The sequence below is a fragment of the Aplysia californica genome, unplaced genomic scaffold (assembly GCF_000002075.1).
Source record: "Aplysia californica isolate F4 #8 unplaced genomic scaffold, AplCal3.0 scaffold00037, whole genome shotgun sequence".
NCBI lineage: Eukaryota > Metazoa > Mollusca > Gastropoda > Aplysiida > Aplysiidae > Aplysia > Aplysia californica.
This window is the reverse complement of record NW_004797307.1, coordinates 754,423-777,696: the sequence shown is the minus strand read 5'-3', so window position 1 is coordinate 777,696 and position 23,274 is coordinate 754,423. Positions and strand designations below refer to the sequence as shown.

Below are 23,274 nucleotides of genomic sequence, written 5' to 3'. Positions count from 1 at the left end.
GGTTGCAAAACATTTTCTAAATAAAATACAAACAAAATTTTTTAAAATACAAAACTGAACAACAAAGTGTGCATGAATTCATCACTTGCTTTATTTTTTATTTGAATTTTTAATGTATTACACCCACTCCTCTCTGGCTGAAGGCAGACAAAAGGCCCGCCAGATAGAAGGAGAAAGAAAACAGTAAAATACAATCTTGTTAGGCCTGTAGAGGCCTGCAGTGTATCTTCTGTGTGATACATCTATGAAAAGGTAGTCCCACGACACCCTTCTTTTCCCCAATCAAGATTCGGTGTACATTATACCACAGGGACAACAGACATTCATTATCCTTCACCAGTGAGAATGTCACATAGTTCGTGGTTCAAATCTTTTTAAAAAAAAAAAAAAAAAGATATAAAAAAAATAACCCAGACATCAAAGATGCTTACTTCTTAAAAGTCATGCAAACGATTCAGTCCTCATACTTTATTGGTGCGGATAAACCGTTGTTTCGCTCTTCTGAGCCGTTCCTTTGAGATAAATCTGTCGAAAATTAAGTCTGAACGATAATTGTCGTCTGACCAGTCAAAAAGCAACGAGAAGGCAGAGCAAAGTGGACTTCTTTTCCCCCTCCCATTCAGTTCCCATGTTCAGGAGGGACACTTGAAGACAGCCACGAATGTAGAGGAAAAAACATAAAAAGAAAGCTAGAGAAGGAAAAGAAAAGGCAAAAAGACGTCATCTACACAACAATACACAGGACAAGTTATTTCCACATGAGCTCAAGAAAAACAGCTTGGTGAAATTCTTGAGTCAGAATCTAAAACGACCCTTGGAGAAGGAAGGTTTTTTTTTCTTCTTCAAAATTTCCAAAAACAAGAGGGGGAGAAATGCATATATGAGCACTAACAAGTAGAATACAGAATCCAAAGTAATTTTTTTCTTTACATCTCAGCTTGCTGACTCCACGTCTGCCATCTCTGAAACACAAAAGTGATATATCATTACTGGGTGTTTTCCTTGGTCCATTTCATGCTAAAACACGGTCAAAATTGTCTTACACTGCCCAAAGGAAAAAAGGATTTTTAAAAGACAGGTGGACTTCTTGCACACTGTCATTATCTCGCTAAAAAAGATGCAAGGGAGGGAAATAAGAAGTGGCCCTGTTTTTTCTGTCCGCAAACTATAAACAAGAAGGAAAATCTGTCTGTATGAAAAGGCTGACTTTTGCCAAACACTACGGAACTTAGACACAAATACCCGGTATTAATGAAAGGCGAAACTGTTGCCTTTAATATTTGACCTTGTTTTCAAGTGAAGGTATACAAATTCTATAAGTCTTCAGCTCTTGAAACCATTGCAAAACATGATGACTCCCTTGGGAGAAAGCAGAATTTTTCAAGTCCAACAAATCAGACCATGATATCACAGTGCCAATTGGAAACTGAAAGAGACTGTTGTAAAAGTCAAGAAAAGGACCATAAAAATCCCCTATAAGGATTAAAACTAACATCCTTTTCAAGCATTAACATCAAATATTAGAGAGCAATCTGTCCTTGTGGGTCCTCTCAAAGTACACCCATCCCAGAACTGCACAGCAAAACGATTAGCCTGTGATACTAACTCATGAACTTGTCAAGAAAAGACATTGATTATAAAACTGTCGGGAAACAAATTACCACGAAGAAATTGAAATTCAGTTCTTTTAGAGGGTTGAAAATGACATTTGGAAGCCTTTTTGGAGAGACGGCCAACAACCCATTACATTTTTTTCACCAAGATTTCGTCTTGTTTGATTTCTCCATCAACAAATCTTTCCATTGCTGGCAATGTTTAAAAGCACGTCCTTATCACCCTCCCATAGAATCATTGCACTGACAATTTCTCTAGATCTACACAAATTTGCAAAAAAAAAGTTTATTTCCGACAGTGATTTTTTTCTACAATAACAAGTCCATTTACTTGACCAAAGCGCAGATTTTCCAGCCGCTGCAATAATCTGAAGATAAACAGAAAGAATGAAAGAAAGAAAGCAGGAAATTGGCACAAAAAGTTCGTTATCATGGCTAGCCAGATTTCGATCAATTCAGATAAAAATATATTGCCGACCAACTGCACATTTTTACGGATGGGGAGCATGTACGGAAGAGACAGAAAGTACTGATTTCTCCCAAAATACGGAAGATTGGGAGCACTGTTTCGGATTAACTGTGTTCAGTTTGAGCAGACTCCCCTATAGCTCGCTGGAGTACCTCATACCTCATTGTCGCCTTGGTCAGATGGAGCCGGTGTCATGTTGGGGTTCCACAGCGGAGGATTCTGGGAATCTCCCGCTCCACTCTTGGGTGGGAACATGGGCCCGATGGGGAAATGGCCGCCATTGCCATACATTCCAGGCACCATCATGTTGGAGGCCTGGAACGGGGAAGAGAAAGGAAAATCACATTACAACATCCACTCAGGTGGCAGACATAGCACATTAGAAACTCAGATAGATAGTATGTTTTCTGTTTTGAGTTCTTTGAGAGAAAAGAAGCACAGCAACACAACTAAAGTAATCAGGTGTACAGAGTAAGTAAGTTTAGTTTTAGTAAGAGATTGTTTTAGTAGAGGTTTTATGGCGCTCGCAACAACTGCATATGGTCATATGAGCGCCAAAGTAAGAGTTTAACGGCACTTGCAACACAATAAGGTCATATAAGTGCCAAAGATTAGAGGTGTTACAAGAGAGTAACAAACACAAAAAAGAAGAAGAGGAGATAAAGACGATAGACGTTTGATATGAAAGAAGAAGCAAACCACATCAGAACACCCGCCAACCACACACACGGAGAAAGTAAGACAGACAGAAATATTAACAGAGAAAAAAAGTATGACTTATCTGTTAAAACACAAAAAGATCAATGCTAACACAACTACCTGAATTAACAAAACAATATCAATAATTTTTTTAAAGTTTTAACATTCTCTACTGTAAGACGAGAGCGCCATTTCAACCAAAGACTGTGATCCAAAGCACAAGCAACATAGTAACGAGCCATGAAAATAAACCTGTCTTAAGTTCCATAACCACTAATTGGAGCAAATAGTGACTGAAAATTATGACTTCTTGTGATTTGTACTACAATCACTCTTTAGAATTCTTCTTTGTTTTTAAAAAAATAAAATTTGTATATTCAATGTAGTATGTTATTTATTCATACTGGGGTTTTATTTCCTAAATTTTGGCACATGAGATGATTTTGCTTTCAAGGGCCGACATGTCAATAAGTTACCACAAGAGGGTTTAAAGTTAAATACAAAACAACATAATGGTGGTCATACAAAGTTAGGAAACAAAAACACAACAAAACAATAAAAGAATAAATAAAAATGTTTTAAAGTAGGATTCAGCAGTTGATTTCACAACACCTCAAGTAAGTGATGAAGAAAGACAATCACAATAGGGCAGAATTCTGAAGCAAAAATACAGCTGCAGAAAGCTTCAAATACATGGTGGTATGCCATTCACTGAATCTGAAATAAATAAATTTTTGTTCCCACATCACCAGAAGGGGGACATTAAAAGTTGTTCTAAATTTCCTCAAAATCACCTTTACACAGTACAACTGCAGTGTTCCCACAGACATGAATTACTCAGTCTCCTTAATGACGTCACCTTGACGGTACACACAGTGACCTTTTGAGATATTCCATTCCAGGGTAGACAAAGTGTGTCTTCTTCTTCCCCCCCCCAGCAATTAACGACTATCTATGTATCATGTGCCTCTGTTTCCTCAAACAAACACTGAGACCACCCATCCTCTCACATGAGTTATGTTCTTTTCTCCCTTCCCCCCAAGCAAATAACTATTTATGCTTTCCACCGTGGCAGTGCCACTGACTGTAGTGTCTTTAGGCCATTCCCTAAGGGGGGACATTTCTCGTTCAAACACAGTAGAATTGTAAAAGGGCTGATTCATGTCACGCTCATGACTGTACCTGATCTACAACAGGGAACTGCTGCTTTTTCTTTCCTAATCCTTACTATTGTCATTTCCTCTACTTCTTTTGTATATTTGTCACTCTCTTGTGACCTGCTACTTCCGGGGTGCCTTGATAGTTGAAGCAGACCTTGTGCTGTTGAGGCTAGAATGGTGAGCAGAGCAAGTCTGATTCCCTGTAAAGACTTCTCTGTTGACACCCACCCCAGTTGCGAGCGCCTTAAAACCCTCTACTATAAAAAAAACCCCAAAAAAACTATTTATGCATCACGTGCTTCTCTTTCCTCAAACAAGCACTGAGACCACCCATCTACTCACACGAGTCATGTTCTCCCTCCTCCCCCCCCCCTCCTCCCAAGCAATTAACGACTCTATTTATGCATCATGTGCTTCCGTTTCCTCAAGCAAGCACTGAGACCAGCCATCCACTCACATGAGTTATGTTATTGTGGTCGGCGTCACCAGAAGCTATGCCAGTAGCGTCGTACTGCACAGGCCCCTGCAGCCCGTAGTCAAGGCCCTCATCACCAGATTCGTTCATTCCGTGATGGTAGACCATGCCACCCCCGGGCACTGTGGATAGAAACATCAACGCTAGGCTATGCTCCTTACAAACCCATCAACTCGACTGTGTGAATGCAAAATATCAATGATGTTTGTTTGGAGGGAGGGAGGGAGAGAGAGAGAGAGAGAGAGAGAGAGGGAGAGGGAGAGAGAGAGAGAGAGAGAGAGAGGGAGAGAGAGAGAGAGAGAGAGAGAGAGAGAGAGAGAGAGAGAGAGAGAGAGAGAGAGAGAGAGAGAGAGCATATGTCAATATGCGATGACAGTGGCTGTAACCATTGGTCAGTTCAGAGTAAACCAAAACGCACTTTTATAGCCTTTGCCTTCAACTCAAGCCACGTTAATTTCTTTTTTTTTAATTGTTTTTGTTACCATGAACATGTGCTGCCCTACTACCATTATTTTATAACATAATAAAATCATAGTGGTGTGTAAATATAAGATATCAGGGGTTAGTTGACTTTGTTCCCAGTCTGTATCAGGCCAGTATCTCCACATACTTGTGATGGTCGACAAAACTTCACAGTAAAAGTTGCGGGACAGCTTTCACAAAATCATATCTTTTCGCGCTCGCCCCTTAATCATTATCAGAGGAAGAAAGAATACATACGTCAATGTAAAACAATACTAACTAAACATTGTTTACATTCAGAGAGAGCAAACCAATATTGACACCAGTGTAATCACTCTGCTCTTGAATAATACTTCAGTTTCCACAGTTACATACAACTTCTCAAAACTTTTTCCATGCATTTATTCATCACTAATTAAAAAAATAATGAAATGCAAGAAACTATTAACAGTGGACCAGAATCCTTGGCATCAAGAAATTGCTAACACAGCCGACATGAAGCTATATTTAATGCAATATATAAAGCAAAAGCTGACATTATCCGGGTCCCCTGACTGGCAAGTTAATAAATTTACAACTACTTCCAGCAACAAACTTTATCACTTAAGTACAACAGTTCATCTGGAACAAAGGCATGGAAATGTGGTGGCATTTTGGTTAACACATTACACCCTAACTCGCCCGGGAATTCCCTTACGCGCTCCACCCTGACTCGCCCGGAACCGCCCGCGCCGACCCAGCGTCTTTAGAAACGAAAGTCTCGCCTTGACGAGACTCTGGGGCCGGGATTTTGATTTGCATAGTATAGCAAAAAGTTTCTTCTTTCGTTTGATACCGAAACGAAATTTTTTGGGCTAGTAGTTTTAGTATTAGAGCTGATCGAAGTGCTATCGCGTTACCGACACTTCGAAAGTGCCTCGACTTGTTGAAAAGCGACACAATTGGGTTCGAAAACGGAAATAACGATGGATTTGAGCAAAAACGAGCATGTGACAAATCAGATGGCTCAGATTTTGATGAAAACGTTATAGGAAGAGTTTGGGGCGATTCCGATTGATCAGACGGAGAAATTATAGAATTTAGATCTAGGGCCCGACCGCGAGGCTGAGAGTGAGAGTGACGAGTCGGACACCCCGATTGAACTAAAGTGAGAACATTTCCAACAGTTTGCGCATACATAAAGTTATATTTTTCTGAAACTACATTCAGTTTTCTTTTTAACTTTTATTTTTTCAGGATTTTTGGAATTTGTTTAGTATTTTTAAAATGTGTTTTTTAAAGGCTGGTATTCAGGGGAGGTGGGTTCTTTCCCCTTGCTTAGAATCTAGGAATGGACTTCCCGTCCAGGCCCTTAGGGTGTAATGTGTTAAACAATATCAACAAAACAGAGGCACTGGTTAGACACAACAGTCCTGGTTTTAAAACATAATCTACAAAGAATAAACAGTAAAGCAGGGCTGTAGAAAAAATTCACATTGACTAATATATCCATATCTTATGTAACTTTAGAGTCCAAACAATGATTGATGATTAATTTTTCTGTCCAAAATCCACTTCCTTGTCCACTAGTAAACCTTTTTCCCAGTCATTTCCATCAATTTTGAGAATCTCGTAAATATTGACGAGGAAACCAAAAGAAAATTCATCAATACAAAACACAGCGGCTTACTACTCTTTCATCGCATATAATAACACACAATCAGAACTGATACTGGCGACATGAACAAAGAACAAATTCTACGGTAGTGCCAGGGAGGTGCGGAGCTTATATGAATGTTTTCGTCAAGCTTCAAAGACAGGGAAAAAGAGAAAAATAAACATGAAGCTCTAGACACTTTTCTTTGTACTGACCAGCACTGCATGTTTTTACCACACTGACATACAAATCATTCCCCTGCAGGTAGTTTCCTCGCCAATACTGTCAAAGAAACACTTCTTTAGAAAACAAATAATATGACAATAAATACTCATGATCTTATGAGCTGTGCCCTTTTTTTTCTTCCATGAGCGCCCACCCCAAAACAAAAAAAAAAAAAAAAAAGCACCCACATAACACACCTGAGGCAGCATTGTTGAAGCCCCACAGGTTACCAAAAGAGGCAGCGTTGGGGGCAGGAGCCGGTCTGCCAGAACCCCTCTTCCGCTCACCCCCTATGGGCTGAATGTGCTTGTTCATCTCCAGTGGTGGAGTGCGGCTGGACACGGGGGAGCCACTACGTGGAGGCCCAATGGGTCCCGGATCTGGGATTGCAGAAAGTGAATGTTGATCAACATGTGTGTTCCCTTTGTGTATCTTCTCTCTACACATCTTTTTTTTTGTTTGTAAAAAGTGTTTTATGGCTCTGCATAAGGTCATATGAGCGCGTGGACAAATTCAACATTTTCAGTTGGTAATGACAGTTGGAATTTGCAGCAAATTTCACTTTAAAAGTTTATTTTTCTCATCTACCTCTTTTCGTAACTGCAATTTGAACAGTAGGCTTAATGTATTGTGTTTTCTCTTCCGACATTTGCCAGCTTGCTTAATCTGCCGAACAATCATACTGAATAAATTTATATGAGCAGATCAGCACACTGTACTGCACTCTGCGCTAGTAAAGAGAAGTGATAAAGTTCAATGCCGTGAAACTTCATGAACCAAACCACATCCACTATGTGCTCATGTGTTCTATATCTATGTGAACTAACTTCGCAAAGAAAATAGGTTGTGACTAACCGAAGGTCAGTCGACAGACACACATTGGCTATCTTTTTTTTTAGTAGGTCTGTACAAAGTGTGTTGCAGTATTGATATGTGTGATAGATGCAGGCAAAGAACACACTAACAAAGGCTCTCTCTCTCTCTGGTCCAAAATTTTTACACATATCCCTCAGAATTCTTTTTGCTTTACAAATGGAAGCATTTCTGCCAATCTACAGTTATCTCACAAAGACAAAGAAGGAAATAAATAAGGGATTTTATTTTCATTCGGTTTACCGATGGTTTAGGATTGACCATGTTCAGTTTTAATGGACTCCATTGTATGTCCCCTCAGACTATAATCCTCCCCACTGTCAAACTGCTGACTAATGCTTCTTCTTGAGTTTCAAAATTATTTAAAAGAACTGCTTCAAAACATTTCTGAGACCAGACATTTCACGTTTAGCTTGTTTTAAGTTCAAAGCACCCTATTCTGAACGACAATATTCTTTTACCCGGACTCTGGCACTTTGGTTCAACAGCAAAGGCAGTTTGAGCTCGCTCAAATGTATGTAAATAAGCAACCTAAACCTACCAAATCGTTGCCTCAGAACTACCGTGTCCAAATTGTACTTTACTATAGACAGAGAGCACTTTGGACAAATTAGTTCTCAGGCGACAAAATGTCTAACACGTTGAACATTAAAAAACCCCAACCTTCATTACCCCTCCCCTGCAGCTTAAAAAAAAATTTTTTTTTAAATTATGTTGTCTTCACAAACTGAAATAGGAGTAAAAGATGCTTCGCTTCAAGTGGTGAGATCAGTCCTGCCTGTTTCAAGGCAGGAAAAGCTCAAAGTAAACCAGTCTGTGCCAGAGCCAAGCTTCATACACGGTATTTGTGAGTTTTGATCATTGTAAGTTGTACATGTTAGTCATACGTTATGTTGTACATGTTAGACACAATTAAGAATAAAATAATCACAGTGAGCATCTATCATTGGGAGCTCGGCTTACATAATACATAATTTAATCCGAAATCGCTTTATTTAGGAAAAAAACCTTGACCAAAACAAAACTTTTCATTCTCATGGTCGAATACGGTCTACAAAACTTGAAAAGTTACTTGTATTTGCTTGGCTTTCTTTTCTAACTAATATTTCCTATTAACACCAGTACTCACATCTTTCTAAACTATTGTTCAATAGAATGAAGCTCCCAATGACATGAAACAACTTACACTGACAGATAAATGAAAACTGAGAACAGTAAATATAGCATCAAACGGACATTTTGTTCTTACGAGATCACTGACATAAAGTACACTCAAAGAACAAGCAAGCACCCACCTGGCTGCACGGAGGGCGCACTACTGGGTCGACCAGACAGATTCTGCAGCGGGGAGTGAGGCCGCGGCGGCTGGTTCTGAGACTGGGACAGGAAGCTGGACGGCCCGCCTCCCCCAGACATCATCCCCGGCGGCCCAATCAGGCCCTGGGGAGGGGATCCGTGGGGCTGGCCGGCCTGACCCATGCCAGAGTTGAGGCTGGAGGAAAGGCGGGAGGTCCCCAGCTGAGGGGGGCTGTTCCCTCCTCCGCCACCGCCCCCACCCATGGCCACCGCTGCTTGACGAGCATGCTGCAGCATGTACTGGAGGTTGGGGTTGCCCATCAGGTCCGGGTTTTGCTGCATCATGTGAGGCAGGGAACCTGGGAAAAATAGGGCAACACTTCGTCAGACAAAAACTAAAAATACCTGGGAACGTCTCTTTTTTTTTAAAGCACATATGTTATTTCAAAAACAAGCACGAGTCTTTTCTCATTTCGTCTCCCTCACACACAAAATGTAGATAGGCAGGCATCTTCCTAACAATTTGGAAAAGCTAATCTTTGAAGTGGCAGACACACACACACACCCCCAAATAAACAAACCCCTTTACACCTACTCTGTGTTATCTCTTTCACGTCTAAGTAGAACAAGCATGTACACCTCAACATTTTTCCCCCATGAGATGCCAATTGGCGACGGTAAGAAGCCGTCTTTCCCCCACAAGATGCCCATTGGCGACGGTAAGAAGCCGTCTTTCCCCCACAAGATGCCCATTGGCGACGGTAAGAAGCCGTCTTTCCCCCACAGGATGCCCATTGGCGACAGTATAATATAGCAACAAAAATGTTGCAGGAAAGCTCTTTTAGACTTTAGCACTTGTTCAACTCCTGTTTCGTTTGTTTACAAAAATAGGAGTGAAAACTTATGGAAAAATGTTGAGTAGACCTAGCACGAGTGCTACATTACAGTGTCGCCATGATCAGGATTTGGGTGCTAGATCTATGCGCAATACAGGTATAGTATTGTTTCACATCTGCTTTCTAGTACAAGGAGACTAAAGATTTTGCGCTCTGCGCGCTTCAAGTGGAAAAGGCGCAAACCAAAGCCATGTTGAATGACAAGATATCAAATGTAAATCATTAACAATAGTGCAATGTTTCAAAGTTGAGACTTACCCGGATTCAAGCCAGGCATGCCCGACCCTGGGTTGGGACTGGAGCTCGGGCTGAGGCCATCCGGTCCATTCTGGCCCATGGCCGAGCGGCCCACCATTCCCATCATGCTGTTGAAGAGGCTACTGGGTGGTTCAAAGCCATTCACCAGGGGCTGACCAGTCCCCGACAGCTGGAACTCCGGAGCGTTTGGATTGAGGGCACCTTTGATCTCGGGAAGAGTCATGGGACGATGCGGCTTGCTGTACTCCTCCTTTTGAGGCAACTGCTGCTGGCCGGGTGCCATCGGGATGCCTCCCATTCCCTGGTGTATCATGCCAGGGGGCAGCATGCCACGCGCACCCATCATGATCGGGTGGAGCAGCTGGTTGATCGCATGACTCTCCTGGTATCTCCTCAGAATGTAATCCTCCAGGTTGTGGTAATGGGAACCTCCGTGATGGATGCCACCTCCCATACTTGGGCCTCCAGGGGGGCCCGGATTCATGGGGTATCCTCTCATGTTCGGATCTTGTTCCGGTCGGTAGGGAGGGGAGTTGCCTCTCTGAGGGATCTTAAAACCAGGGGCCTTGGCTTGTAGTGCTGGGTCCACAGCGCTGTTGGCGATGGTGGCGGCAGGGTTGGAGGTCGTTTGAGGACTAGGGCTTGTGGTCACCACACCGGCGGCAGCAACACTAGCAAAGTCCATCTTGTCTGCCTGCTCGTCCTTCTTTGCCAAAAGATTGGTGAAGAGGTTGTTGTTGAAGGGAGAGTACTCGCCCGGGGGAGGCTGGGTGGCTGGGGCCGTGTTGCTGGACTGGTTCCGCTCTGGGTGGTTGCTACTGCCACTCGTCACAATCGGGAGAGGCATGGGTTCCATTCTAGCGGGAACAGCGCCGCTGTGCCGCTGGTAGCGGGCGCTTCCACCGTTTCCAGCGCTGGCATTGGCGATGCCGCCCGGTTTGCTGTGGCTCTGCAGTCTGGGGTCCTGCCCTTTGTTGACGCTGGCGCTAGAGACGACAGAGGCGCTGCTCACTACACCGCGGATGGTGGTGGTCGCCGTGGCCGTGAACGTGAGAGAGGCAGAGGAGGAGGTGACCGACACCGGGGAGCTGGACCGCTTGCTTCCTCGCTGCTCCCCAAACACCAGCTGGCGGGCCGAGCTTTTATCAGCGCTGGCAGGGGCTGACCTCCCACCGGCGCCAGACGCACTAGGCGTGACCTGCTTCTGCGGACTCCTGCGTGGCGAGGAAGGCGTGACCTGACCCGGCACAGGGTTCTGCCAGGCTCCGATTGTCGGCCCAATGGTATTGGAAGGGGTGGAGGCAGGACGAGAATTGCTGGACTGGGTGCCCCCTTGCCTGTTGGATTTAGCCTGAGCAGGGGATTTTCCAGCAGAAGAAACGCTGGTGCTATGATTGGAAGTGGTGGGCAGGGTGAAAGTGCCAATAGCAAAGTCAGCAATGGAGACCGGGGTCTTCTGCTGTTGGGGCTTCTCTGCCACTGGCTTATGGCTTTTGTTTGTAGCTCTCGCTAAAATTTCTGAGATGTCTTTATCAGGCTCCTCCACCATTGCATTGATCAAATTGTTAGCTTGCCGGATGGCATCAGGGCAACCCCTGTTTAGGAAAAATTAATCATGCTCAACATTAGGGAGGGTACTAAAACAAAACTTGTTTTTAAGCCAGAGAGCAGGATATATGCAAAGCAATAAGAATTCTCACCATTAATACTTATAAGTTCCTACTTTCTCAATGAGAACAATTTTTTTTTTAAATAACAAAAGCTATTCAAAATAATGTTAAAAACCTGTTAAGTTCTCAAAATTGTTTTAAATTTTCCAAAGCAGCAAATGTACAGTCATTTTTTTTAACTACTATAAATTGGTTTTGGTCATATATGTTATCAGTGCACAAATATTGAGTTGACCAGAGTGAAAACTGGTGGATCGCCAGGTACAAAACAATTTCATCCATACCATAAGTAAAGAAAATGTCGCCTTCAAGACCCTCATCTAATGCTTTACTTGGACAGAATAACAGATAACAGGGCTATGACAAGAACAATACATTTCATTCTAACAGCTACAACTTGCATGCCCTGACATCCACTTACTTTATGGTCACAGTCCTGTCAGAGTTCCCTTTGGCTTTCTCCACTTCAACATGAGCTCCTGAAATCTCTCGAATGGCATTGATATTGCATCCACCCTTTCCAATCAGCCGAGCCGTCACATTTGCTGGGACCAAGAGCTTTTTGGACCTTAAAATTAAAAAATAAAAATGTTCTTAATAATTTTTTCTCAAGGAACTCACACAGTAGAAAAAGCAACATTTGTTTTTTACTCAAAGAAGGCAAACCACTGTTTGTATTCGGTCTTTTTTTCCATCACCCAGTTTACGTTTCATTTTTTCACCTTTAGACCTGCATGTGAGCCTCAACCAGATTGTCTGAAAATTTTGCGCACCCCCCCCCCCCCCCCAAAAAAAAAGCCTTTGTGGGTGTCATAAGGAAGGATATCCGAGTATCGAGCGACCACCCCAACAAACACTTGATAAAGAAGAGACAACCCTAACCCTACCCCCAAAAAGAACCTGCAACGGGCCTCATGTAAAAAGGCCAAAACAAGTCCTAAATGGAAAAAAAAATTAAAATTAAAAAACCACACTCCAAAACAAACAAGGACCATGCTAACATCTACATTGCTATAGGGTTTGAAACAATAACACAATAGAATTGGAATATCATATATGAATACTCCATATATAGATCTAGATCTAGCAATCTAAATAAATCTAGATCTAGATCTAGATCTTGTAGAACAAGTGAATAGGAATAGGCCTTGAACTAGAAATCCGCATCCGATTCCAAACAGAGGGACTCAGCTGAGTCTAGATCTAGATTCTAGATCTAGAATCTAGATCTATATCTAGATCTAGAGTCTAGATCTAGATCTAGATCTAAATAAATAAATAATTCACGCACCTGATGAAATGCTTATTTTTACCAATACTAATATTACAGCACAACCTATGATAGGGATTGACACAATAGAATTGGAATATGAATCCTTCATTGAGGTCTATAATGATCTATATAAATCTAGATCTAGATTAGAACAAGAGAGTCGGACTTGAATGAATCCACACAATCTGAACAATTGAATTAGTCAACAAACGAAATTCAAAATGGCCGCTCGAGCACGAAACTGAAAGTACAGTAGGCCTAGATCATTTAAGTTGTCGTCCTTTTTCGTATTCGCATTTCTACATAGGTTCCGACAATTATGTCGGAGACGTCGGCAGTCGGCGGTGCGCACGTCGGCGGTGCGCACGTCGGCGGTCGGCACGAAAACGAAAGTGCCGACGAAGCCGACGGGTCGCTGGCAGTCGGCCAGGCCTCACACTACGCACATTGACTGATACAGGCGGTCTAGCGGTAGCATCGGCCGGTTCGCGGGTCGGGTCGCGATTGTCGGATTTCAGACGATTGTCGGCAAACATGCAGGTCTACACCTTGTACGTGAACATAAAGTGTCAGAGAACACAGTGATTTTTCCCAAAGTAATATGAAAAGTTACACTTAACCAAAAAGAATATTCTGAAAAATAACCAATTTTAAGGGTTGTATATTCCCACATAACACATGAACAATAGTTTGAACCACTGCCAATTAAATCTTAAAACTACTTACATATTTTTTCGAACAACTTCCTTCCAGCCTTCATCCTTCTTTTGCCCTTTGCGTGGACTTGGGGCTGTTGACGCCATTCTAATGGACGCAGGCTTTTCAATATACTTGTAGTCTTCAATCCACATTTCTTTCTTGTTGTCACTAAAGAAAATGGAAAGAAAATCTCTTTTTAAAAAGAAATCCAACCTATACTGAATAGGTGATCAGAGCACTAAATCAATCTAAACAGAGGTAGACGTCATTAGAAGCAATTTCATGTCTTTAGACAGAACAATACACAACACAATTCACCAGAACCATATGCAGCGACAAGAAGCAGGAGCAGACCACACCAAATCAAACACCGACCACCACAAAGCTACACACACACGAGACAGGCAGAGCGGGAGGAAGAAAGGAGCACTCTTCTGTATGGAACAATAATACCAGTACTTGGGAGTTTTTCGGGTACATTTTAGAAAGCATTATACAACACTAGCAAACAAAATTAAGTACTGAAAATTAGGTGTTATAAAAGAGCAACAAACAGAAAAAGGAGGAACAACGAGGACTATTGGGGAGGGGGGGAGAAGAGAGAGTACCCAGAACAACGGTAGATTAAGATTACATGACCTACCGGCCATGTATTGTTTGTTAACACATTACACCCTAAGGGCCTGGACGGGAAGTCCATTGTTAGATCCTAAGCAAGGGGAAAGAACCCACCTCCCCTGAATACTAGCCTTTAAAAAACACATTTTAAAAATACTAAACCAATTCCAAAAATCCTGAAAAAAGAAAAGTTAAAAAGAAAACTGAATGTAGTTTCAGAAAAATATAACTTTATGTATGCGCAAACTGTTGGAAATGTTTTAACTTTAGTTCAATCGGGGTGTCCGACCCGTCACTCTCACTCTCAGCCTTGCGGTCGGGCCCTCAATCTAAATTCTAGATTTTCTCCATCTGATCAATCTGAATCGCCCCAAACTCTTGCTACAACGTTTTCATCAAAATCTGAGCCATCTGATTAGTCATATGCTTGTTTTTGCTCAAATCCATCGTTATTTCCGTTTTCAAACTCAATTGTGTCGCTGTTCAACGAGTCCAGACACTTCCGAAGTGCCGGTAACGCGATCGCACTTCGATCAGCTCTAATACTAAAACTGCTGTCCCGAAAAAAAAGAAGAAACTTTTTGCTATAACTATGCAAATCAAAATCTCGGCCCTTGACGAGACTTAGTTTCTAAAGACACTAGGTCGGCACGGGCGGTTCCGGGAGAGTGAGGGTGGAGAGCGTAAGGGAATTCTCGGGCGAGTTAGGGTGTAATGTGTTAATACCCCCAAATAAACATAAATAAAAATGGGGTTTTTATCATTATATTTAAAAATTTGCAAAAGTATAGCCCCCAAAAAATTAAAATGTTCATGTCATTTACTATAAATTGGAATGGAATCAAACAAATGGGGCTATCGTGGTCTAGAGGTTAAGGTGTTCACCTCTCATTCAAAGGTCGCGGGTTCGAATCCAGGTAGCGACCAAAAAATGTTCTCTAAAATTGTCTTTCACCTCCTTTTCTGCTCTCTAGCAATGTTCTGTCGTCTGCTTTCGTCTCCACTTTCTGCCCAACCCCCTCACCTCCTTAGCCCCCTCCTCTGGGCTCCTGACTCTTTCAACAGCCTTTCTACTGCTACTCCTTGGCTCCTTCTTACCACTGTCTTTCAGCCACACCTCTGATCTTCTGGTAGGAAAGATCTACACCTAGCCTTCTCGGACACGGGCGAAAAATCTTGAAGGTCCCGTGTGCGAGTAGCGCACGTTTAAGATCCTTTGGGGTCTAAAATCAATACGAGTAGGCTTCAGCCGCCACCCGGGCAAAATTCGAAATTTTCAACCCACTGAAAAAAGTTTAATGTATCTGCGCACTCATATGACCTTATGCAGTTGAGAGCGCCGTAAAACACTTGCCAAAAAAACAAAACCAAGAGGAAAAAAATAAGATTTTACCCAAATCTACCAGAGAAGAGGGGTAAAACACTTACTTGATTTTCTTGATCCCCAGTTTGCCATTTGTAAAGTTCTTCAGCACGTTTGACATTGGAACTCCAAAATCATCAAGATCACCAATACCTGCACATGACAAAAAATGAAAGTGAAAAACATTTGCACATGTTGGGTGGACCTGATGAGACACAAGCACATAAACAAAGTAACCTTTTCCGTGAGATTGCATTTCATATAATACCAGACCAATTACTGGACTCTCCTACAATTTTTTCCTTCTGTGTCGGCCAGTAGAGTACCATCACAGCCTACTTGTAAAGGCCAGGAGTGCCAGCAGTATCCAAGGTTTAAGAGTAAAATAAAAAGCAAGACCACCCTATAAATAGAACACTGGTCTACAGCAGGTAAATCAGCAGCAGTACAATGATCCGCCAAACTGATAAGGAAAAAATAGTCTTAAATGTCTTTCCCAAACAGACCAGACAAGTAATGACAGGGAATACCAAGTCCAACAAAAAGCCCATCAACATCTCCTCCCGATTCTCTGACCAGGTTGTGTATTTCTCAAACTGGTAAGTTTTTAATTAATAAAGAAGCTATCAATTCGAGATATGAACAAACTGACAGAAAAAAAGAGTAAAGCGAGTGCCTACCGGTAGAACTGCTCTGTTTCATGAGGTCATTGGATTTCTTGGAGCGTGACTTGTTTCCCCCTCCATTGACACTAGCGTTGTTGGAATTTTCCTTGGCGTTGCCAGTCCCTCCGGCACTGTGCGAGGTTGCATTGTTTCCCATGGTGTTGGAGAAGGAGACGCGGGTGGAGTTGACCAGGTGTGTGCCGTGGCCCATGCTGCTGGACACCAGCACTGTGCTGGCCGTGTTGGCCTGAGCGCTGACCGCCGTCACCGTCACCACAGACTCCATCAGCGTGCTCACCTTGGCCAGGGTCACCTGCAGGGCGTCCGTCACCTGCTTCTTGTTCAGCTCCACCTTCTGGTTGAGGCGCAGTCCGCTATCGTTGCCGCTCGCCTCCCTGCGCGTCTCCCGAGCCGCTTTCTGCTGCTTCTTGCGTGCCTCTCTGTTGGCGCGCGCCGAGGCAGCCAGGCTGGTGCCGGCCGCCGTGCCGCTGTTGGCTGTGGACGCGGGCGACAACGCAGGCGGGCTGAACTCTACGCTGGGCGTCATATTGGGTGGCAGTCTTGATGTTTGCTGACTTTCGACTGGGACTTGGCTTTTCCCAGAGTTAGCTAGGCCGGGCTTCCCTTTCTGAGTCCTACCAGGCACCTCCGTCTTGGCAGAGCTGGTAACTGAAAAAAACGAAGACAAAAAGGCAATATGTGAGTGGGGTAACCTACCTTGGAAAGCTTTTCCTATATCGGTATGGCTGAAAATATGACTTACAAAAGGAGAGGTGGCCGAAACACAATAAAAGCCACTGAACAAACCACAAAACTATCGAACAAAACACATTTTCATACAAACAGCTATTCTATGGAAAAACAAGAGACTTCATACCTGAAACAGAAAACATCAACGGTCTACAATTTTTTTTTAAACCACAAATGCTGCTGATGCAAACAATATTTGTACTACAAAACTGAAAGCACTTCTCAGAAAGTAAACATGTTACACAATCTGTCCAGAAACAAATTGGGGTAATTTACCAAAAACTAGTAGGTAAAGAAGTGTATAGTTGTAGCGCCTCTTACAACATTAAAACACATTTGCCAACATTTTTGTTAAAACATCAGATTACAAAACAATGAGGCAGTTGCATCAAGTGGGACTGGTATTCGTAGAGTGTATGAGATAAAACTCATCCCATGAAATTCCAGACAGTTGGCAAGCCTGGTAATAATTTATTTAAGAAGCATAATATCCTTACATGAAGCCCATCTCTAACAGGACCGTGCCATGTGGATTATGTGCTTTGAAAACTCTGGTTCAAAATTTCCCCGTTGGGGATTTAACCAGGGCTGTTTGCTTCATAGTCCAGCATGATACATACTGGAACTAACAGAGCATCCCACAAAGGACCACCAAAAATTGAAATTCAAACAAAATAAATGAAAACAATCAACTCAAACATACTTGTATTTGCAGGTGATTCATGGTTACTGTCATCTTCTTCCTCCTCTTCCTCCTCATCATCATCTTTCTTTCCTGATCCTGACTCACCATCCGGCTCTGGTGAGGAATTCTTCCCACTGTGAATAAACAAAAATGTTTTTAAAACAACAGGAACGTCTTGAACATCTTTCTGTTTTATAAATATCTAGCAATAATTTATCAAAATGTTCCATGAATTATAAGAATCAGATATATCCCAAACATTGTGATTTGGAAAACAAAATAAGACGCATGTTCTATATAACCTTGAGAGTCACTGCTATGCCTGTCAATAATGACAAAAACAGAACATTAATAAGTTGGTCCACTATTTCCAAAATCATTGGCATGAACAAATGGAGATTTCATTGACTTTAACATTTTCGAATGTAACACAAGCAAAGACACCACAGGTGTACTTTTGGCAGGTTTATATTTTCCTTTCCTTTTCACCAATGGTGAACTCTTTCAGTATGCGAGAGATTCCACAATTTTATGTACCCAATTTGAGGCAGCCACAAAAGTTACTTTAAAACGGCAATAATTCAGTCAAATATTGATGGATTTGTTTGAGTGAGTACTTACACTATTCGTAATGGACAGAGAATCGCAATACGGGCGAAAATAGGTAGTTTACGTAGCACAGAATCACGTGCAGATCTTGAGGTCCACAAAATAAGAACCTCCAAAACACCATGTGGTGATCCACTAAAACGCAGAACCCAAAATGCCGCTTGAGGGACAATCCGTAGTCAAAGAGGATCTACATTTACAAATTATTTCTTCATTACTCATGTAAACACTTTGTCATGCCCTCACCTATCCTTGTCTTTATCCCCCTTCTCGTCCTTTTGCTTTCCCTTCTTCTTGCGCTCCCTCCTCCTCTCTCGTCTCTTTGACGCCATTTCAGCCTTCAGTGCGGCCTGCTCCTTCTCCTGTTTGATCTCCTCCAGCAAGCTGTCAGCATTTTTGTTGGCCTCTGCAGCTTGGCGGTCTTTGGCAGACACTATCACATCAGCACACTGGGTGCATTTCTTCTGCAGCTCCTGGCGACACAGGAAGGAAGTTTTTAGTATAACTAAAGTTTTCAGTATAACCAACTATACATGCAGATTTAGTTTTAGTTTTAGTAGAGGTTTTACGGCGCTCACAACTACATAAGGTCATATGAGCGCCAGAAGATTAGAGGTGTTACAAGAGAGTAACAAACAAAGAAGAACAAGGGGAGAGCCAACCACCCACACGCAACACAATACGGTCAGGTAAGTGCCGAAGATTAGAAGTGTTACAAGGGAGTAACAAACACAAAAAAGAAGGAGGGGAGATAAAGACGATGGTTGTTTGATAGGAAAGATGAAATTCCTGGGGGTTTTTCTCAATTTACCAGTTGAGTGGGAACTCTGAGTAACATCCGTCTTACTCAAAGACAAGACAGGGTAAGAAAAAAGAGGTATATTCACTCATGGACAGCTCTTATTACATGCTCAGATGAAATGTCCTATATTACAACTGGTTATATGGTTGATTGAATTGTTCTTCACAGTGCACTGAAAGTCAGTGCAATAACGAGTACATATCACAAGGAACAAAACAGAACCACAGAAACACTAAGAAAAAGTAAGACAGGGTTCATACTGAGCAGGAGATTTTTTTTTGCAAGTTTTCAAGATCAGATTTCTTTTTTCCAATCGGAAGAAAATTTTTCATTCAGCATGCAAAAATACATTAAGGTATACTTCAGAATGCCTAAAGACAAGGCCTTCTAAACTTCGAGGAAATATTTTTACAATAGATCTAGTTTGTTTTTCCAAGACTTTTGCCAATTTCCCGAAAATCCACGAGTCTTGGAAAATAAAAACAAAATTCCATGAGTTTTCCAGTTTTCCAAGACATGTACGAACCCTGGTAAGAGCAAACGACACCAGAACCCTTCCAACCACCCCCTTTGTCAACAGCCAAGCAACAGACACAATTATCCACACACCTTGTCTGTAATGGTCGTGATGTATCTCTTTATTTCGTTCTCCGAAGGGAACTGAGTAACTTTTTTCACCATCCACTTGACCACTTTAATGTGGCCCCTGCGAAACGCAGCCATGAGGCACGAAACTTTCCGGTTGTCCTGGCTGTCAATGTCTGCATCAGCCTGCACTAACAAGGACACCACATCACTATGACCACCTGGAGGAGGAGGAGGAGAAAACACTCTGTGAGCACAATACAAGTGAGGCAAGAAAAGCAAGATCAAATATTGTGAAGGATATAATTTTTTTTAGTTAGTTTTAGTAGAGGTATTATGGCGCTCGCAACTGCATAAGGACGATAGATGTTTGATAGGAAAAAAGTAAACCACACCAGAGTACCCGCCAACCATCTAGTATAAGGCTACTGTCAGAATAAACATCAATGTGTATTGCTTTTTCGAGTATGTATTTATGTTACTCTAAAAGGTCTTGTAATTAAATTCCTGCTTGTGGTTGAATGATGCATCTGACCTGATATGTACATTTATCAGCTTTACTTTTCTTTTCATATTGAATTTTAATGAGACTGACATAAAATTGAAATTTTTATGTATATCTGCATGTTTTTAAAGTCTTGTAGAGCCAAGAAAAATTTCCCTCTGTGACAATAAAGTATTTTCTTACCTTATCTTATAAATTAATAATTAGAGCAAAGGTCAAATAGTTGTTTATTTTTAGTTTTACTAAGAGTTTTGCGACACTTGCAATAGTACTTGGTCATACAGGTCCTGAAGATAAGAGTTGTTACTCGAGAGTAAAATATACATAAAAAGAAGAGACCAGACAAGTAGATACACTGAACCATGAAATAATCAAGCACGACATATAACAAAGACCAAATTTTTTTTTTTAATCCAAACAAGTAGATTAATCTTTGCATTTGATGAAACAAAAAAAAATTATTCCCATTCAATTCCTAAACACTTACCATTGCAAGCTAACCATAAAGGCGAGTTCCCTTTCTTGTTTTTCACATCAACTGATGCCCCTCTGGATAGAAAAAGAAAAAAACAAGAGTAAAAATTAAAGCACCTCCTATTTTCAATTTACACCATTTAAGACTAGACATAATAAATAATAATAATAATAATAATAAATAGCATTTGCATAGCTCATATCCATGCTTAACAGCAATCTCTATGCGCTTTAATAATAATACATGACTACTACACACACAACTGAATTGCTAGCATGTAACATTTTTCCAGGCCCACAATTTATGGACAGTTGTATGAAAAGATTGTACAGCCTTTCTTTGTTCAAAACTCACAAAACATTTCAGTTTTAATAAAGCAACCAAATTTACGACACAATACAGGACATACATGAGAGGCTTAATCCTGTAAACATACCGATGAAGGAGTAACTCAACAAATCGATAGTGCCCCTTGTCTGCTGCGATGGTCAAAGCGGTGTCACGGGAAGAAGGGACCGGAGGCGCGTTCACGTCTGCTCCCTTGTCCAGCAACACCCGGCCTACTTCAACATAGCCACCTGAAGCTGCCTCCATCAGTGGTGTCAGGCCCGTCTACACAGTGATAGAAAAGGTATTTGTTTCCCGTTGATTTTTGTTTTCACAGATAAAAAAAGAACATTTCACAAAAAAACTAACTGCCATTCTCCAGTAAGAGCTGGATAGATAGCAAAAACTGGATAGATAACAACGATAAGAGCTATCATAAACATTTAGTAATATTGCAGAAAAATACAAAACCTCTACTAAGACTTCATCTCTTCCAAATTCAAATTGAGAGACAAAAATATGGCCAGATAAAAATATGTCTGTTGATTCTGGAACAAAAAGCTGTACAGACCTGCAATAGTAAAAGTAGCACATGTCTAAACTCTGAGACAGAGAACATGGTAAACGATATTAAAATAAAGAAAACCACCCTTTCCAATGCTATGGGTCTTACCTTTGCTCTGTGCTCTATGTTTGCTTTACGATCCACCAAAAGGCTGACAACTTCATGGCGGCCTTGGAAACAAGCAAGAGTAAGAGCCGTGTTTCTGTTTGTTTCTATCTGAGCGTTGATATCACTTCCCATGTCAAGCAATAGCTTCACCGCCGCAGTGTGCCCATTCATGGCCGCTAACATGAGTGGAGAGATGCCTAGTTTGCTCCCAGTTCTGTAAAAAAAAAAGGAAAACAGAAGCACATTCCAATTTACTCCTAATAAGAAGACCTTAGCCTTAGCAACAAGTCATACAGGAAAACCTTAGACTTTTTTTTTAAATGTGGTAAAACACACTTTATAATTGAAAGGTTTGTACAAAAATGGGCAATCGTAAACACAAATAAAGCACATGTTAATGAGGATCTGTGACAATACTGGTGGAGAGGAAGGAAGAGAGCTTGCAAAAATATAAAGTCACAACAGTGCTTCTTAGCTGTTTTAAGCTGTCCACATTTGGATCCAAAAGGATGTTGTCCACATATGAGTCTTAATAACAAAATTTCCTTCACTATCAAAATATTACTTTGATCACCTTATTAAAAAATACCAGACTTAAAACTTTTCCTGAGGTTTCCCACTTTTAAAGACATTCATTTCGCGACACTAAAACACACAAAATTGGTACCTGGAATTTATCTCAGCATTGTGAGAAAGAAGCAATTTGATGATGTTGACATATCCTCCTGAAGCAGCCAGGCTCAGGGGGGTGTAGTCTGAGACATTGCGGTGTTCCTTGTTTGCCCCACGGTTCAACAACAATTCAACAACCTGAGAAAACACCAGCATCAAATTAGTAAACGTTCACGTAACAGTCAAGCTTTTTTCACATAACAAGTTTTCCTTTTCTATATTACTGTATATCTTTTTTTTCCCCAATTCCTGATTTCATGCTCAACACGGTTTTAACAAACTGAGAACACAGCGCCAAAATCGGTTGGGATTTCCCATAACAGTCCGGCTAGTCTCATATTTTAAAAAATCTTTCCTTCCTTGATTACCGTAAAGCTTTTTTCCAATTACAAATTTTATGTTTTTCAAGAAAGAAAAATATAAAAATAAAGTACAATGCACCAAACAAACTCAAGATATAACTTACTGGAGTGTAACTCTCCTTAATAGCGCTGAAACTTACAAGAGTGTAAAAAGATTAATAAATACAAAGCTCTGAGACAGTTGTTCACCTCACCTCGTATCTACCACCTGAACAAGCAAGAGACAAAGGTGTGTCCTTTGTTCTCTCCGACTGAGCCTCAATGTCCGCATTGTGGTCCAACAGGATCTCCACCACATCCACGTGGCCACCTGTGGCTGCTAGGATAAGTGGAGTGAACCCTGGAGAGAAAAACGAAGAAAAGTCAGTATGTTTGTTTTAGTAAGAGTTTTACGGCACTTGCAACACAATAAGGTCATATAAATGCCAAAGAATAGATTGTGTTACAGGAGAGTGACATACACAAAAAAGGAGGGGAGA

At 41.5% G+C, this 23,274-nt stretch overlaps 1 protein-coding gene across 4 annotated transcripts in view; it reads right to left on the bottom strand.

The window, feature by feature from the left end:
- Positions 1-71: 71 nt before the first annotated feature.
- The window catches only part of LOC101861266 (ankyrin repeat domain-containing protein 17), a 52,386-nt gene continuing 29,183 nt past the window's right edge, over positions 72-23,274 (bottom strand). For all 4 annotated transcript variants that reach the window (XM_035973945.1, XM_035973947.1, XM_005091889.3 and 1 more), the window contains 18 exons: positions 22,990-23,135; positions 22,429-22,571; positions 21,762-21,975; positions 21,198-21,373; positions 20,774-20,835; positions 19,806-20,002; positions 18,641-18,867; positions 17,804-17,919; positions 16,366-17,019; positions 15,751-15,838; positions 13,732-13,872; positions 12,154-12,300; positions 10,063-11,657; positions 8,908-9,267; positions 6,937-7,119; positions 4,399-4,538; positions 2,242-2,397; positions 72-962 (listed from right to left, as the gene is read on the bottom strand). In XM_035973945.1, coding sequence (XP_035829838.1) covers positions 927-962; positions 2,242-2,397; positions 4,399-4,538; positions 6,937-7,119; positions 8,908-9,267; positions 10,063-11,657; positions 12,154-12,300; positions 13,732-13,872; positions 15,751-15,838; positions 16,366-17,019; positions 17,804-17,919; positions 18,641-18,867; positions 19,806-20,002; positions 20,774-20,835; positions 21,198-21,373; positions 21,762-21,975; positions 22,429-22,571; positions 22,990-23,135 — 4,781 coding nt within the window. In that variant the 3' untranslated portion in view covers positions 72-926. The remainder of the gene's footprint in view (positions 963-2,241; positions 2,398-4,398; positions 4,539-6,936; positions 7,120-8,907; positions 9,268-10,062; positions 11,658-12,153; positions 12,301-13,731; positions 13,873-15,750; positions 15,839-16,365; positions 17,020-17,803; positions 17,920-18,640; positions 18,868-19,805; positions 20,003-20,773; positions 20,836-21,197; positions 21,374-21,761; positions 21,976-22,428; positions 22,572-22,989; positions 23,136-23,274) is intronic.